Source organism: Petaurus breviceps, unplaced genomic scaffold (genome assembly GCF_028583685.1).
Source record: "Petaurus breviceps papuanus isolate PSGF00001 unplaced genomic scaffold, PetGlider_PUasm1.0 208, whole genome shotgun sequence".
NCBI lineage: Eukaryota > Metazoa > Chordata > Mammalia > Diprotodontia > Petauridae > Petaurus > Petaurus breviceps.
Window position 1 is genome coordinate 3,909,937 of NW_027185852.1, and position 14,006 is coordinate 3,923,942.

The 14,006-nt window shown below is 43.0% G+C and overlaps 1 protein-coding gene across 1 annotated transcript in view; it reads left to right on the forward strand.

Annotated features, from left to right (window-relative positions):
• LOC138165236 (neuronal growth regulator 1) overlaps positions 1 to 14,006 on the forward strand; it is a 1,124,289-nt gene that overhangs the window by 747,496 nt on the left and 362,787 nt on the right. Inside the window, exon 4 of the mRNA XM_069093354.1 lies at positions 3,353 to 3,484. Within this exon, the coding sequence (XP_068949455.1) occupies positions 3,353 to 3,484 (132 nt within the window). The remainder of the gene's footprint in view (positions 1 to 3,352; positions 3,485 to 14,006) is intronic.

Below are 14,006 nucleotides of genomic sequence, written 5' to 3' on the forward strand. Positions count from 1 at the left end.
TGTGTGTGCATATGTATGCATGCGTGTGTGTGTGCGTATGTATGCATGCGTGTGTGTGTGCATATGTATGCATGCGTGTGTGTGTGTGCGTATGTATGCATGCGTGTGTGTGCGTGCATGTGTATGCATGCGTGTGTGTGTGCGTATGTACCCTTCTATGACTTAGTAGAGGATGGCTTTGCAGAGTTCTCCAAAGTCCTGCTCTACTAAGTCATGGTAGGGTTGTGAACTACATGGGAAGAGGGATTGTACCTATTGACAAAAAACACAGCTCCTTACAACAGCAGAGTGTTCTCAGATGTTTCAGGGGCCTTTGGTCTTTCAGAGAGCTCAAGGCAGTTGACAGCAACTTTTAAATCTCAAGTGTATTCGATTGCAGAGTTGAAAAGTAGCAAAGGAGGAAGAAAACCTGAGGAGGGGTGGGTAGAGAAAGCGAAGGACATCAATAGTAGGTAATACAAAGAGGGGATTTTAAAATCTGGCTTCAAGAAATCCGAAGTATTGGGGCCAAGTCTCTGAAGAATCTCATAGCCGCAGGGGCTGACAACGATGACATTGTGCCATGAAAGTCTTTGCTCACAGGAGCGCTCTCCACTCAACACTCTTGTCATTTTCATGCCCACATCACTCCTCTCTGGCCACTCTCCTGCTCTGTGTGTTAGCTTTCCTTAGTATAAGGATCCTTAAGTATTTTTAAATGTTATTAACCCCTCTGCTTCTGGTAGAGCCTATAAACCTCTTCTTAAATAATTGAAGGAAAAATGAAATTTTAGTTAGACATCAGTGAAAATAAAATGCTTATGTTTTCCCATTCAAGTTCAATGACCCTTGGAGATGTATACAGAGTCAAGAGACTCTAAGTTTCAGGTTAGGAGCCACTCCTGTGTTAGTAGGAAAACCCCTGAAGAAGGGCCTCCCTTGCCCTTTTTATTTGTATGCCAAGCTCTTGGCACAGTGGATGGTCCATAGTAAAAACGTAAATGATTTTCATTCATTCATCTATCCATTCTTTCATACAATCAGTGTATCAATCAATAAGGATTTATTTGTCATATCCTATGGGCTAGGTCCTGGAGACACAAGTACATAGAATGACACATTGCCTCCTTGCAATGAAGTTGTCCTCAGTCTTTTATTTGTTCAGAGGAGACTGACACCACCTTCTCTCCTCTGATACTTCACCTGGTGTGGGTTCTCATTGCCTCATCCTGGGCCATCACAGTAACCATCTCCTGAGCTTCCCTGACTCACCTCCTTGCCCCAGTCCATCCTTTACTTAGTTAGAAAAATGATCTGCCCAAAGCACAGCCTTAACTCTGTCATTCTCCTTTCAATAAAATTCAGAGACTCCCTGTTACCTGCAGGATCAAACATAAAATCCGTTCTTTGAAAGCCTTTTTGAGCCTGCTTCTTCCTACCCTCCCAGTTTTCTTATACTCTACACCTCCCCCCACATTCTGTGATCAGGTGAAAGCAGCATGCCTGCTCTCCCAAGACACTCCATCTCTCGGATCTCGGAATTTTCACTGACCCTTTCCCATGCCCATGATTCTCTGCCTCCTAACTTCCTTCCGATCTCACCTAAAATCTCTCCTTCTACAGAAAGTCTTTCCCAAGCCATCCTATTCTATGCCTTTCCCCCCATTGGTTATTCTCTATTTATCCTACCAATGGCTTGTTTACACATAGTTGTGGATATGTCTTTGCAATTAGAACGTGAGCCCTGTGAGGCCAGGGATGATTTATATCTTTCTTTTTATTCCCAGTGCTTTAATACATAATAGGAACTAATGCAGGATGTGCCAGAAATCTTTCCTAGTCTGGGGAATCCCAGGTGAGAGAACTCCCTCTACCAATGTAGAGTTTCCTAGAGCCCTGACCGGTCAGTAACTTCTGCAGACTCACTTGTCTATTAAATGTCAGTTAGAACATGTCGGGTCCTTCCTGGATCCAAGGCTAGCCCTATGTCTGCTACACCAGGATGTCTCTCACCAAGAAACAGTGCAGGTAAGTTTCCTTATGGGGAGTTAGGTATAGAAAGGCAGTGAAGCATGGCAGCCTAAGTACGCTCTCTTTCCTCTCTGTGCCTGCTTAGTATGGACATTTCTCATCTTGACTTCGACCATTTCAAAGTGTGAAAAAATGTGATTGAACTGGCATGATACAGTATGGTAAAATGATCAAATGTCAGCATTAGAAGGGAGCTCACTAGTTATCTAAGCCAAGCCAGGCCTCCATAACAACCATGGCAAGTGGTGATTCAGCCTTTGTTTTAAGGACTCCAGGGAGCAGAAGACCCCTGGCTTCTCTCAGGGTCATAGATTTAAAACTGGTTAAGACCTTCAAGGTTATCTTGTGTAAGGCCCTCATTTAACAAGTGAGGAAACTGGAACCCAGAGAGGCTGGGTAACTGTCCCAGGGTCACACAGGTAGTAAATGTCTGAAGCAGGCTTTAAACCCATATCCAGGTCCCATTAGTGTCTAACATGCTAGAGTCAGGATCAGGAAGACTTTAGCTCAAACATCCCTCAAACTCTTGTTATCTGAGTGAGCCTGGGCAAATTGCCTAACCTCTCTGGGCCTCGATCTCCTCGTCAGTAAAATGGTGATAATAATATCACCTACCTCATAGGACTGAGCAAATGAGAGTATCTAGATAGATGATAGATAGATGGATAGAAAGATAGATAAATAGATAGATAGGTAGGTAGACAGATATAGCTATCACATCACATATAAGCTGGGTTTATACACATTGGCTAATGTTACAATAGCCTATTATCACCTTGATACTAAGGTTTATGTTTTATGGGAAGGTCGGTTCCCTTCACCACATCCCACATCAATCCTAAGTATTCTTCTTTGTATTTTATCATTATAAGTTAAAACCTGAGTAGTGCTGTGTGTCTTCTGGAAAAAAAAAAAGATAAAAATTTATTTAGATGAAGTATTCTAAGTTATCCCTTACACAAGCCATCATGTTCCCTATAAGCTCTAAGGTTATTGAACTCAATCACTGAAACAAACGTACCCAGCTCCGTTTGGTATATGCCAAGGGAAGAAGAACAGAATCAATTTTGGAAGAAGCCGAGTGTGTTCCCTTTCCAGGGAAAGTCATTACAGGAGCTCCCTCATCAGCTTATGTGGCTGGCAATGCCATTGTTTTCCCTTTTGGATGGTCTCTGAACAAAGAATTAAATAATTACTCCCAGTTTCATTTGAGGTAGTACGTAAACAATCTTAGGAAAAGTCACAAAATGATTGTTTTCCTGGAATGAATCTTTCTCTAGGGCTGACAATTAAACACACTGTAATTGGCTTTTTTGTTTGTTTTTTTTTCCTCCCATTTTAGCAAAACCATTTGAAAGTGGGCAATATTTGGACATCTACGGCATCACGAGGGACCAGGCCGGGGAATACGAGTGTGGGGCTCAGAATGACGTGTCATTCCCAGATGTGAAAAAAGTTAAAATCGTCGTGAACTGTAAGTCCCATTGCTTATAATCACAAGAAAAGAAAGAGAAAAAGAAAACCTCAGAGATGATAAAACATCTAAGGGAAATGTGCCTGAAGTGGTGCATTTGGTGTTTGGCTTGTCATCCCATCTGTGGGTAAAAGGAACCCACTGGGGGCAAAGACGTGAAGCCCTTGCTGTGGCAGATCCTCAGGCCACAGTCTTAGTGTATCATTCACGGTCCCAGGTCATCCTTCAATAACTCAGGTCAATGGAGAGGCCAGAATGTTTCTCCTGGCCTCCTGACTCTGTGCTCCCTACATCATGGCAGCCTATCTCTGAAGTACTGTGGACATAGGGAAACTTTCTCTGTCTTGGAGGCTTTCCCTTCCTGCACTTCGACTAAATGGAAGGATTGAAATGTAACTCCCTATCGATCCTGATGGAAGTCACGCCTTTGGGTCTACCTTTGGCAAATAAAGCCCTTTAACCCCAGAGTGGCAAGGGCTTTTCCCTTTAGTAGTTTGGAGATTTAACTGTTTCGATGTGGGAGTCACAGCAAACAAGGGAAATGACACCTGAAAGGTGCATGCTCAGCATTGTAGACTACAGTGCCTGGGTGAGCCTGTTGGGATACTGCATTGGAAGGTCTCTGTTGATGCCCTGGAAACCTGATTCAGGGCAGTAGAACCGAAACTCCTTAAGGTCCGGGGGAATGTTGTTTTGGCAACATAGAACAGCTTCTTGATTTTAGATTATCCTGATTTCATAGGAGAGAACTTCCTCTGTGAATGCAGACTGGGACCTTGCCTGAAACTTAGAGTCTGAGGGTTCCTGGGATGGTGAATAAACAAGTACCTTGTCCAGGGTCACACAGTCAGCACAGCTGCAAAAGCAGGCCTTGAACCTTGATTCCATGGCCAACCAGCTCCCTAATGACCATGTCAGGCTCTTGGACCCTCACACCAGAAAGTGCTGAACTCATGTTTGTAGAGTGAATGGAAATGCATATGAGAGACACTTTAATGTTTCTTTGGTAAACACTGCAGTGCAAATTTCCACGATCCCAGCAGCAGGCTGAGAATCAGCCTGGCCCATTATGCAATTATCCAATGTGGTTTTTTCTCTCAATTCCTTGACATAAAAAATATTCTGAATAGGAACAAAAACCTTAGAACCAAAGCCTGTTGCAGGATCTGTCTTCATGTTGTACCGTGACCATTGTTCACAACATTTGGCTCAGTGCTGTTCACAGGAACATTTTCTGCATATTGCCATCATTTATTTGTTTTTAAGTACTTGAAGTGAAATGTAAGTTTAGACTGTACTGCCGGCCCAAAGAAATCTTCTCATCTACATCTGTGTCACAGTGGTCATGCTGAACGGTGCTTTGAGTTCCAGCCATCTGACATACTTATTGTTCCCCAAACACAGCCTGGGATCTCCCTTCTCCCGCCTTTGCATAGGCTGTCCTTCATGCCTGGAATCCAACCCTCTCCTTAGCTATGCATCGTCAGCTTTCTTCAGACTCATCAAGTGTGCCTTCTGCAGGAAGCCAGGCCTGGCCCCTGCCCCCAGCCCTGCCCATGTGCCAGTGTGCCTCCTCTGAAACACTTCTGTATGAGTTTTGTATTTAATTTTCCATAGGCATAGACATGTTGATTTACCTTGATAGAATGTAGGCTCTTAGAAAACAAACTTTGATTTTTATTTTCACATTTATAACACAGAACAAAGTAGTAGGAATATAGTTTGTACATAAAAAAAAAGATTGTTGAATGAATGAATGAGCGAGTGCATGTAGGAGGAAGGCAGTGAGGTGTTCAGTCAGTTGATAAGCAATGATTCGGCACCTACTGTTTCCTGCACTGTGCTGAGAGATGGGGGTTCAAGAAGTGGCAGAAGACAGTCCCAGCCTGAAGGAGCTCACAGTGCCAGAAGTGCTGGAGTGCCATGATGGTCGGGTTGTTGAATGGGGCTGGTTCGGCAATCAGTCCCGACATTCAAACCTCACCTTGGCTACTTACCATCTCCCTGACTTTGGCAGCCCTTCCCTTGTGCTGGGCCTCAGTTTTCTCACCGGTAAAATGAACCGCTCACATTATGTCAACTCTAAAGTCTCTGCAAGCTCTAAATCCCTCATTTTCTGAAGAGCTATAATTCTAGGATGCATAGTAATATGCGTAAAGTCAGGATGATGGGCCATTAGATGGTGGAGTGAGCAGAGTGCTGGGCCTGGAATCAAGAGGATCCTCTTCCTGCCTTCAAATCTGGCCTCAGACACTAGCTGTGTGACCCTGGGCAAGTCACTTCACCCTGTATGCTCAGTCTACTCATATGGAAAACCAGTCCAGAATCCTTGCCAAGAAAACCCCAGATGGGGCGTGACTGAAGAGTAGCTCACCACCAAGAACTCAGGTGGATGGAACAGCAGTCCATGTACATCGTTCTCTCACTCACATGTGATGCCCCCTCAGAGCATTCAGGTTTGGGCTGCCTTTAGGAAGTGGGCTGGTACATTCCATGCCCACTTTGCACGTGACAGGGACTCAAGGGATTGGGATTAATTATGGCTTTTCCTGCCATGACTCTCTAAATCAGTGCTTCTTGACCTTTTGGGTCTCAGAACTCCTGTATACTCTCAAAGGATTGAGGATCCCTCAAAGAGCTTTGGCAGATATGTCTATTGTGTCCAAATTAGAAATTAAACTTTCTTAGTATTATTATGAAAATAGATTTGATCTTTTAGTCCCCCTGAAAGGACTTCAGAGACTCCAAGAGGTTCCCAGAACACACTTCGAGGACCACTGCTCAAAGGGAACAAAAGATGGGGGTCAAGATGCTTCTGATGGAAGGGATGGGGTACACACCAGGCATTGGCTGAGGGGGATGGGCCCTTGCTTGGAATCTGCTTGGTCCAGGGTCAGTAGACTGAGGACAGAGGGGGAGAGTAAGACATCGTGCACAGGACAGATGAGAAAAGCATCAAACAGAAGAGCGTAAGGATAAACTTGGATAAATCTATGAGACATGAATTCAGGCTTGAAAGGTCATTTATATAGAGGTCATTTAGTGCAACCCCCCCATTTTACAAATGGGAAAACTGAGACCCTGAAAGATGCAGTCTCTTTACCAGAGTTTGATGGAGACTAATAACAAAGATATGCCCAGAGAAAGCCCAGGACTCCTGTCCTGAAGGCCTATGAAACAGATACACCCTCTGGCCTTTTGGAAAACAACCCTAGGCTTCCTTCCTCAGGATATGGGAATGGTGGAGCAAAAGGGCCCATCACATAAATCTGAAGCCTCTTGAGGTCAGCTAGACCAGATTGCTTATGTCTGGGGTCAGCTAGTCAGGGTTTAAAGCCCTTCCTCCCTCCCTCCCTTCCTTCCTTCCTTCCTTTTTTTCCTTCCCTCCTTCCTTCCTTCCTTCCTTCCTTCCTTCCTTCCTTCCTTCCTTCCTTCCTTCCTTCCTTCCTCCCTCCCTCCCTCCCTCCCTCCCTCCCTTCCTTCCTGTTTGTTTATATTAAAGTGTACAGGAGCCTTTACTAGGCAGTTCACTCACGCCCTCTGATTTCTAAACAAAGCACCAAGATACACAAATACCTTTCAAAGCTTTATTTCAGGTCACCAAAGCCCAGCCCCAGTGTCCACTGAGCACCTCGTCAGTGCTGGGTAGCCGGCTAGGCACTGGAAGGACAGAGACGTAAACTGTGCTCCCTGCCCAAGTCTGACACTCTCTTGGGAGAAGCAAGTGCACATCTAATCATAGCTAGCCCAAACACAAGATGATTTCAAAGGGAAACTATAAACGAGGGGAGTTTACAAGTGGCCGCATTGTTGGTGACATGGGCCTCATTTCCTCATGTTAAAACAATAGCAAGGTCACATTTTATGAAGTCTTCCGTTTAAAGCCTCTCACAGGCACCAAACCATGGAACTTCTCAAAACTCGCCCCTCCCTACAAACTCTACAAGGAATCCCTTTATACTGACTGACAAGAAAAAATACTATCTTCCAGAATTCAGAGCATTTTATGCAACACTTGGGTTTTCCTTACAATCTTCCTATCAAAATATGGCCAGGTCTGAATCCTGCCTAATTTATAATATTTAGTTCAATTTATTCTGGCAGTATCCATGGGGGGTAGAGAATTGTTAGCTTCCTTGTGAATTTGCTGCCTTCCAAATTCATGAGGATTTTGAAAAGCTTCATCGAGATTTCCCAGGACCATTTCATCCAAGCAGTTCTCTCACACCTGATTAGAGGTAAAATGTCTCTGGGCAATCAGACAATGAAAAGGCAATAGATACGAGGGCAGAGAACTGGGTTCAAATTCTGACTCTGCCATTTGCTAGCTGTGTGACTTTGAATACATCACTTGGCCAACCTGAAACTCTGTGTCCTCTACTGCAAAAATGGTAGGGTTTGACTAGACAGCTTGCAGGCTTCTTTCCTGATCTAAAAATATGATCCTTTGATATTCAAAATTTTTTTCTTTTAGTAAAATATGAAAAATGAGGATCTGCCCTCAAGGAGCTTACATTTAACTAGAAGAGAAACGAAATGCAGATGTAAATGTATGTAAAACAAATACAAAACAATTTCCAGGGTAACCAGGGTAACCAAGCAGCTGGACCTCACCTCCTTCCTCTGAAAAATGAGGGGCTTGTGATAGATGGATGGCCCCAAAGGGGGTTTCAAGTTCTTGATCTCTGCTTTTATGAGAATGGTGGAGATCTTTCTGGTGTTATTCATTGATTGCTGGTACCATGTCTGACATCATCGATTCTACACTTATTTAATTCTAGCACCACAGAGAAAGACTAGAGGCTAACAATACATAGATAACAGTGGTATCAAAATATATAATTTTGAAAAAGAAAAAAAAAAGTAGATCAATATATTCAGAAATGCAAGAAAGGTTCTGGATCAGAAAACCTTATGTTTAGAGATGGTCTTTGAGGTCATTTGGCCCTAAGTCAACCCTTTACAGCCTTCCTCACCCCCAGTGATTGAAAATCACCAGGGATGGACAATTCACTTCTTCAGGATGTTTTGGAAGGGTTTCACTCAGTAGAAAGCACGTCCTTTAGAATATCAGAAGATATTTGCTCTGGAAAACAGAAGACAGAGGAGGGAAGGAGATGCCTTTGCTGTTTTCAGATAATAGAGGGTCTGCAATATCTGCAAAGGTCTAAAAGACAGATGAGTTTTGTTCTGCCAGACTCAGACAGAAAAACTAGAAGGAATAGAGAGAAGTTGCAAAGGGATTCCCTTAGCCCTGAAATAAGGGAACTTCCTCTAACAGTGTCCTAACAATCAGCCCAATGGCCTTCTCTAAGAGTAGTGAGTTTCTCTTCATTTGAAGTTTTCAAGTCTGAATGAACAGAGATTAGGTAGATTGAGTTGGAACAGCAAGCTGCTAAGCTGCTGTCCAAGTCGCAAATTCTATTTCTGTGGTTCTATAATCATGGTGCCTCTGTATAGATCAGCTACAGATTGCCAGGGACATGACATGCACTAGAATTTAAATCCAAATTTAAAAACAATCTATGAGGAGCATGCAAATGTACCAGGATTGTTCTGCTACATGTCTTCGAGCAGAGGGGATCTCAGGGGTCTTCGAGTCTATTTTCCAAGTTTTTTAAGGCATCTCTCCAACATTTGATAACCAATGATTGATCATTCCCAGTAATGGAGAGCTCACATTGTAAGACAGTTCACTCTATCAATGGCTTTACTTTTTAGAAAGTTCTCTCTCTCATTGAGCCAACTGGTCTGGCCTGTAATTTGAATTTATGGATTCTGATTCTACCATCTAGAATTCTACATGATAGTCTACCATCGAGAGGCAGCTAAGTAGCTCAGTGAATAGAGCACTGGACCTGGGTTCAGGAAGATCTGAATTCAAATTTGGCCCCAGACACTTAGTAGGTGTGAGACCCTGGGCAAGTCACTTAACCCTGTTTGCCTCAGTTTCCTCATCTGTAAAATGAGCTGGAGAAGGAAATGGCAAATCACCCCAGTATCTTTGCCAAGAAAACTCCAAATGGTCACACAAAGAGTAGGACATGACTGAAAGACTGGACAACAGTCCACCATATATACCAGATACCTAGACTTTCTGTTTTCTCGCCCTCTTCTTATGCCCTTACAGTCAGACTTCTGACCTTATCATTCTAAGGAAACTGCTCATTTTAAAGTTATCAGTTATCTCTTAATTACTAAATCCAATGGACTTTTCTTGGCTTTCATTCTCCTCAACATCTCTGCAACCTTGGACACACTGCTGAACACCCTCTTCTCATTGACACTCTCTCCACTCTAGGTTTTCAAGACATCACTCTCTCCTGGTTGTCCTGCTACCTATCTGACCTCTCCTTTTCAACCCCCTTCACTGGTTCCTCTTTCCAATCACATCCTTTAAATGTGGGTGTCCTTCAGGGTTCTTTCCTGAGCCTTCTTTTTCTTTCTTTATACCATTCCTTGATCTACCCAACTGGGATAACTTTAATTACTATCTGTAGGGTGAACAATCCTCAAATTTACTTTTTCTGCCCTGATGTCTACCTGACTGTCCCTCAGGAATATCAATTTAGATATCCTGTAGAAATCTTGAACTAAGCCTGTCCAAATCAGAACCCATTGTCTTTCTCCCTGAAGCAGCCTTCACCCCAATCTAATCGCCATTTAGCTACCATAGTGATTTTACTAAAAGCACAGGTCACCGCACACACACAGATGCAAACACAGACACACACACACAGGCACACACACAGATGCAGACACAGATGCAGACACAGACACACACACAGATGCAGACACAGACACACACACACACACAAATGCAGACAGAGACACACACAGACACACACACAGATGCACACACAGACACACACACACAGACACACACACACACACACTGTATTCCAATGGCTTCCTATCCTTCAGGATCAAATACAAAATTCACTTCTTGTCATTCAGAGCTCTTTGTACTTACCCCCTATTTCATTTCCAGTCTTCTTTCATGGGCCACGTCAGGTACAAAATTGGCACTTGATAAATATTCATTGATTGGTTGGCTGATTAAGTTATGTAAAATAATCCCATTCTAACTGGAGCAGTATATAGTGTGCTAGATGTGGAATCAAGAAAAGCTTAGTAGAGCACTGTACCTAGAGTCAGGAGGTCCTGAGTTCAAATCCAACTTCAGACACTTAACACTTACTTGCTGTGTGACCTTGGGCAAGTCACTTAACCCCAATTGCCCTGCTTTCCCCCCTGCAAATGGAAAAAAAAAAGAAGACCTTAATTTAAACATGGCCTTGAACATTTACTGGCTCTGCGACCCTGTGCCAGTTACTTAATGTCCGTCTACCTTGGATTCCCTATATATAAAAGGTGGTTGTGAGGATAAGAACATTCATAAAGTGCTTTTAAACCTTAGAGTCCTTTATCATCATCTTCACCACCATCGTCATCACTCTTCCTATGGACAGGTCTTCCAGCATTTGAAGCCAATGAATCATTTGTCCCCTGAGTGGTCCCTTTTCAATGGTGACCATCTGACGTGCCTTCCAGTCATTGTCTTATGACGTGGCTTCTTAAGTGTCTTCATCATTGCAGGCAATCAAGTATGTTCAATCTAACTCTTTTAAATGGACGCCCAGAATCTATCAAAAGAAGTCAGACATGATCTTCTCTATTCAAGAGGTCAGCATCCAGCATCTCCATCTAGTCGCCCATGTCAATCCTAAAAAGATCTGACCCTGCTTAGTTTTACTTTACATCATTCCAGATCTTTCATGTTTTGGTTTGTCCTTAGGCATTATTGTGACGTTATATTTTTTATTGTGATTAACATTTATTGAAAATTCATTGTGTTTTCTGACTCTGGCATAGACTCCATGTGACTTGCATATTACTATGGTGAAAAACAATAGAAAACAAAACTGTTTCACCCCTTAAAAAGACAAAGCAGGCTTACTGCTGATAACTAATTATAGGTAGATCTAGGGTACAGATTTATTGGGATTCTGGGTGATTAAGAAAATCTTCCTTAACTCAGTAGAGCAAAGGCCAATAGTGAAATCATCTCTGAAAGCCACAGGTTGCTGATTCAGCTCTAGCTTGAAGGAATGGCCCCTATCTCAGAACAATGTACATTTTGAAAAGATTTTTGTCTACTGCTTTTTACCTGACTGACTTTCAGGAAGTTGCTTTGCCCCTTTGGGCTTCATTCTCCTCAATCTAACGAGAGTTGGGTCAGATGTCATCTAAGGGACTCAGGAGTAATAAAATCAGTGATGAAGTCATAGATATGAAATATGGGTATAGAAGGCTACAAGAGCTTTTGAAAGTGAATTCAGTCAAATAATTTTCCAGTTTAATGAAATGACTCATTTGCTGTCTACTTGTTCTTTGGAATTAGTTTGGCCAATGAGTTGTCTGAATTGACTGAATGATTTGAGCAGAATTAGGTAGACAGAATCATAGAGGAGAAAGGGCGCTCATGTTGGATACACTCCTGAATCCTCCTCCAACATTCCTGCAAAGTGCTCATTCAGTCTTCTGTTGAAGAGTTCTAATGAGAGTAACCCACAATCCCCCAAAGTGGCCCATTTCATTTCTGCCCAGACCTAATTCTTGGCAAGTATTTTCTTATGTTGAATCTAAAGATGTAATTTGGGACAAAGGATCATACATTCATAGATGGACAAGACATTCACTGACTAGCTCAAGGTCATGAAGGTGGTAGTAGACAGCAGAGCTCAGCTCCTAACCTGTAACTCTTGACCCCAAATCCATTTGCTTCCTCACCCCAGCACAACCACAGATAGCCTTGGGCTGCAGGACCCAATAAAGTGAATGAGCATCTCTTCTTATAACAAACCTTCAAAAGCTTGAAGAGAGTGATCACATGACTCTGTCAGCTCCCAGGTCATATCCCACCCAGAAACAACCTCAATTCCTCCAACCCATCCCAGCCACAAATAGACCAGAGGAATGAGTTAAGCTCCCCTTTCTTGGTGTTATTGGTCATTTAGGATTTACTTGAAGAGACATTGGAGGGGTTTGCCATTTTCTTTTCCAGCTCATTTTATGGATGAGGAAACTGAGGCAAACTGATGAAGTGATTTTCCTAAGGTCCCACTGCTAGTAAGTATTTGAGAACATATTTGAACTCAGGAAGAGGAGTCTTCCTGACTCCGGGCCCAGTAGCCCAGTCACTGAGTCACTTAACTGCCTTTAAGCTTCCTACACAATTACATTTCCTCTGTGATGTCTGTAAGTGATGTATGTATTCATGATCTCTAATGGACTTTGTTGGCCTGGAAAGTTATGCCTACAATTGGGGGGCTAATTTATACACTTCCTTTCTTTCCATACACGTTGCTCATGATCTAGTTAGCTCTAAGTGGAAGATGGATCTAAATTGGAGATGCTGTGGAGGCCGGGCAGCAGAGGATCAAGGACCCTCGCTGGCTCTAGATTTGGTGGACCTGGGTTCAAATCTCATTGTCACACTCCCAGGGTGACCTTGGGGAAACCACTTCCCAGGGCCTCAGTTTCCTCACCTGTATTCAGTAGGTCTAGATAACGTCGGAGATCTCTCATCCAAACCTAGACCCATAATCCAGCATAAAGAAACTGGACTTAATATTAAAGGCAGAGTGATACAGTAGAAAGGATGCTGGCTGTGGATATGTAGACCTGGGTTCAAATCCTGCTCCTGTTGTTTGTAATGTGCCCTGAGTAAGTCACATTACTCCCTGGGGACTCAGTTTCCTCACCTGTAAAATGACATGGCTGTACTAGATGCCCGTGGATGTCCTCTCCCACTCTCCAGCTCTTTTCATGTGACATTTGAGATCAGCACAATGTCTTGCACATCGTGGGCACTTAATAAATGTTTATTGGCTTGACTTGAATCATGAAGGGAAGTCCAGACATAATGCTGAGAAAGCAATGAAGGCAACCACATAGCTATGTTTCCATTTCAAATGGTAGCCGGGAAAATGGGCATGCAGGACCAGTTTTTGCTAATATAGAAAAAAGTAGGGCTTTTCCCTGTGTATTCAAAGCAGGAGATATCTAAGGTATATTCTTAAGTAAGGCTAGGAGATGTTCTCCAGAGAAGCTGGGGCACTGATTTACATATTGTTTTGCATCAGATACATATTCATTTATGTAAATGTATATTTTATATTCTAGAATATAACTAACTCCAAATATATGGACTAGAATATCCTAATTAGTGACACCTAATGCAATTGTACTGCAGCCTGTGACTGACACCTCAAGGGAGAGGCTAGGGCCAGTCATAGCCACAGCACCATTGTCAGGGTCTCTCTCTGACTTGTCCTCCCCACCCTGAAGGAGGTTGAGGTGCTAATCTTGCACTGTGATGGCAGAAAACAGGGTGCTTCTTTTTATAGTAAAGTCAAAAAAGCACAGGATATGGAGCCAGAAAACGTGTGTTCAAATCTCAGCCCTGCCCCTTAGCACCTCTGGGACCTTGGGAGAGTCACTTAATATCTCAAGATCT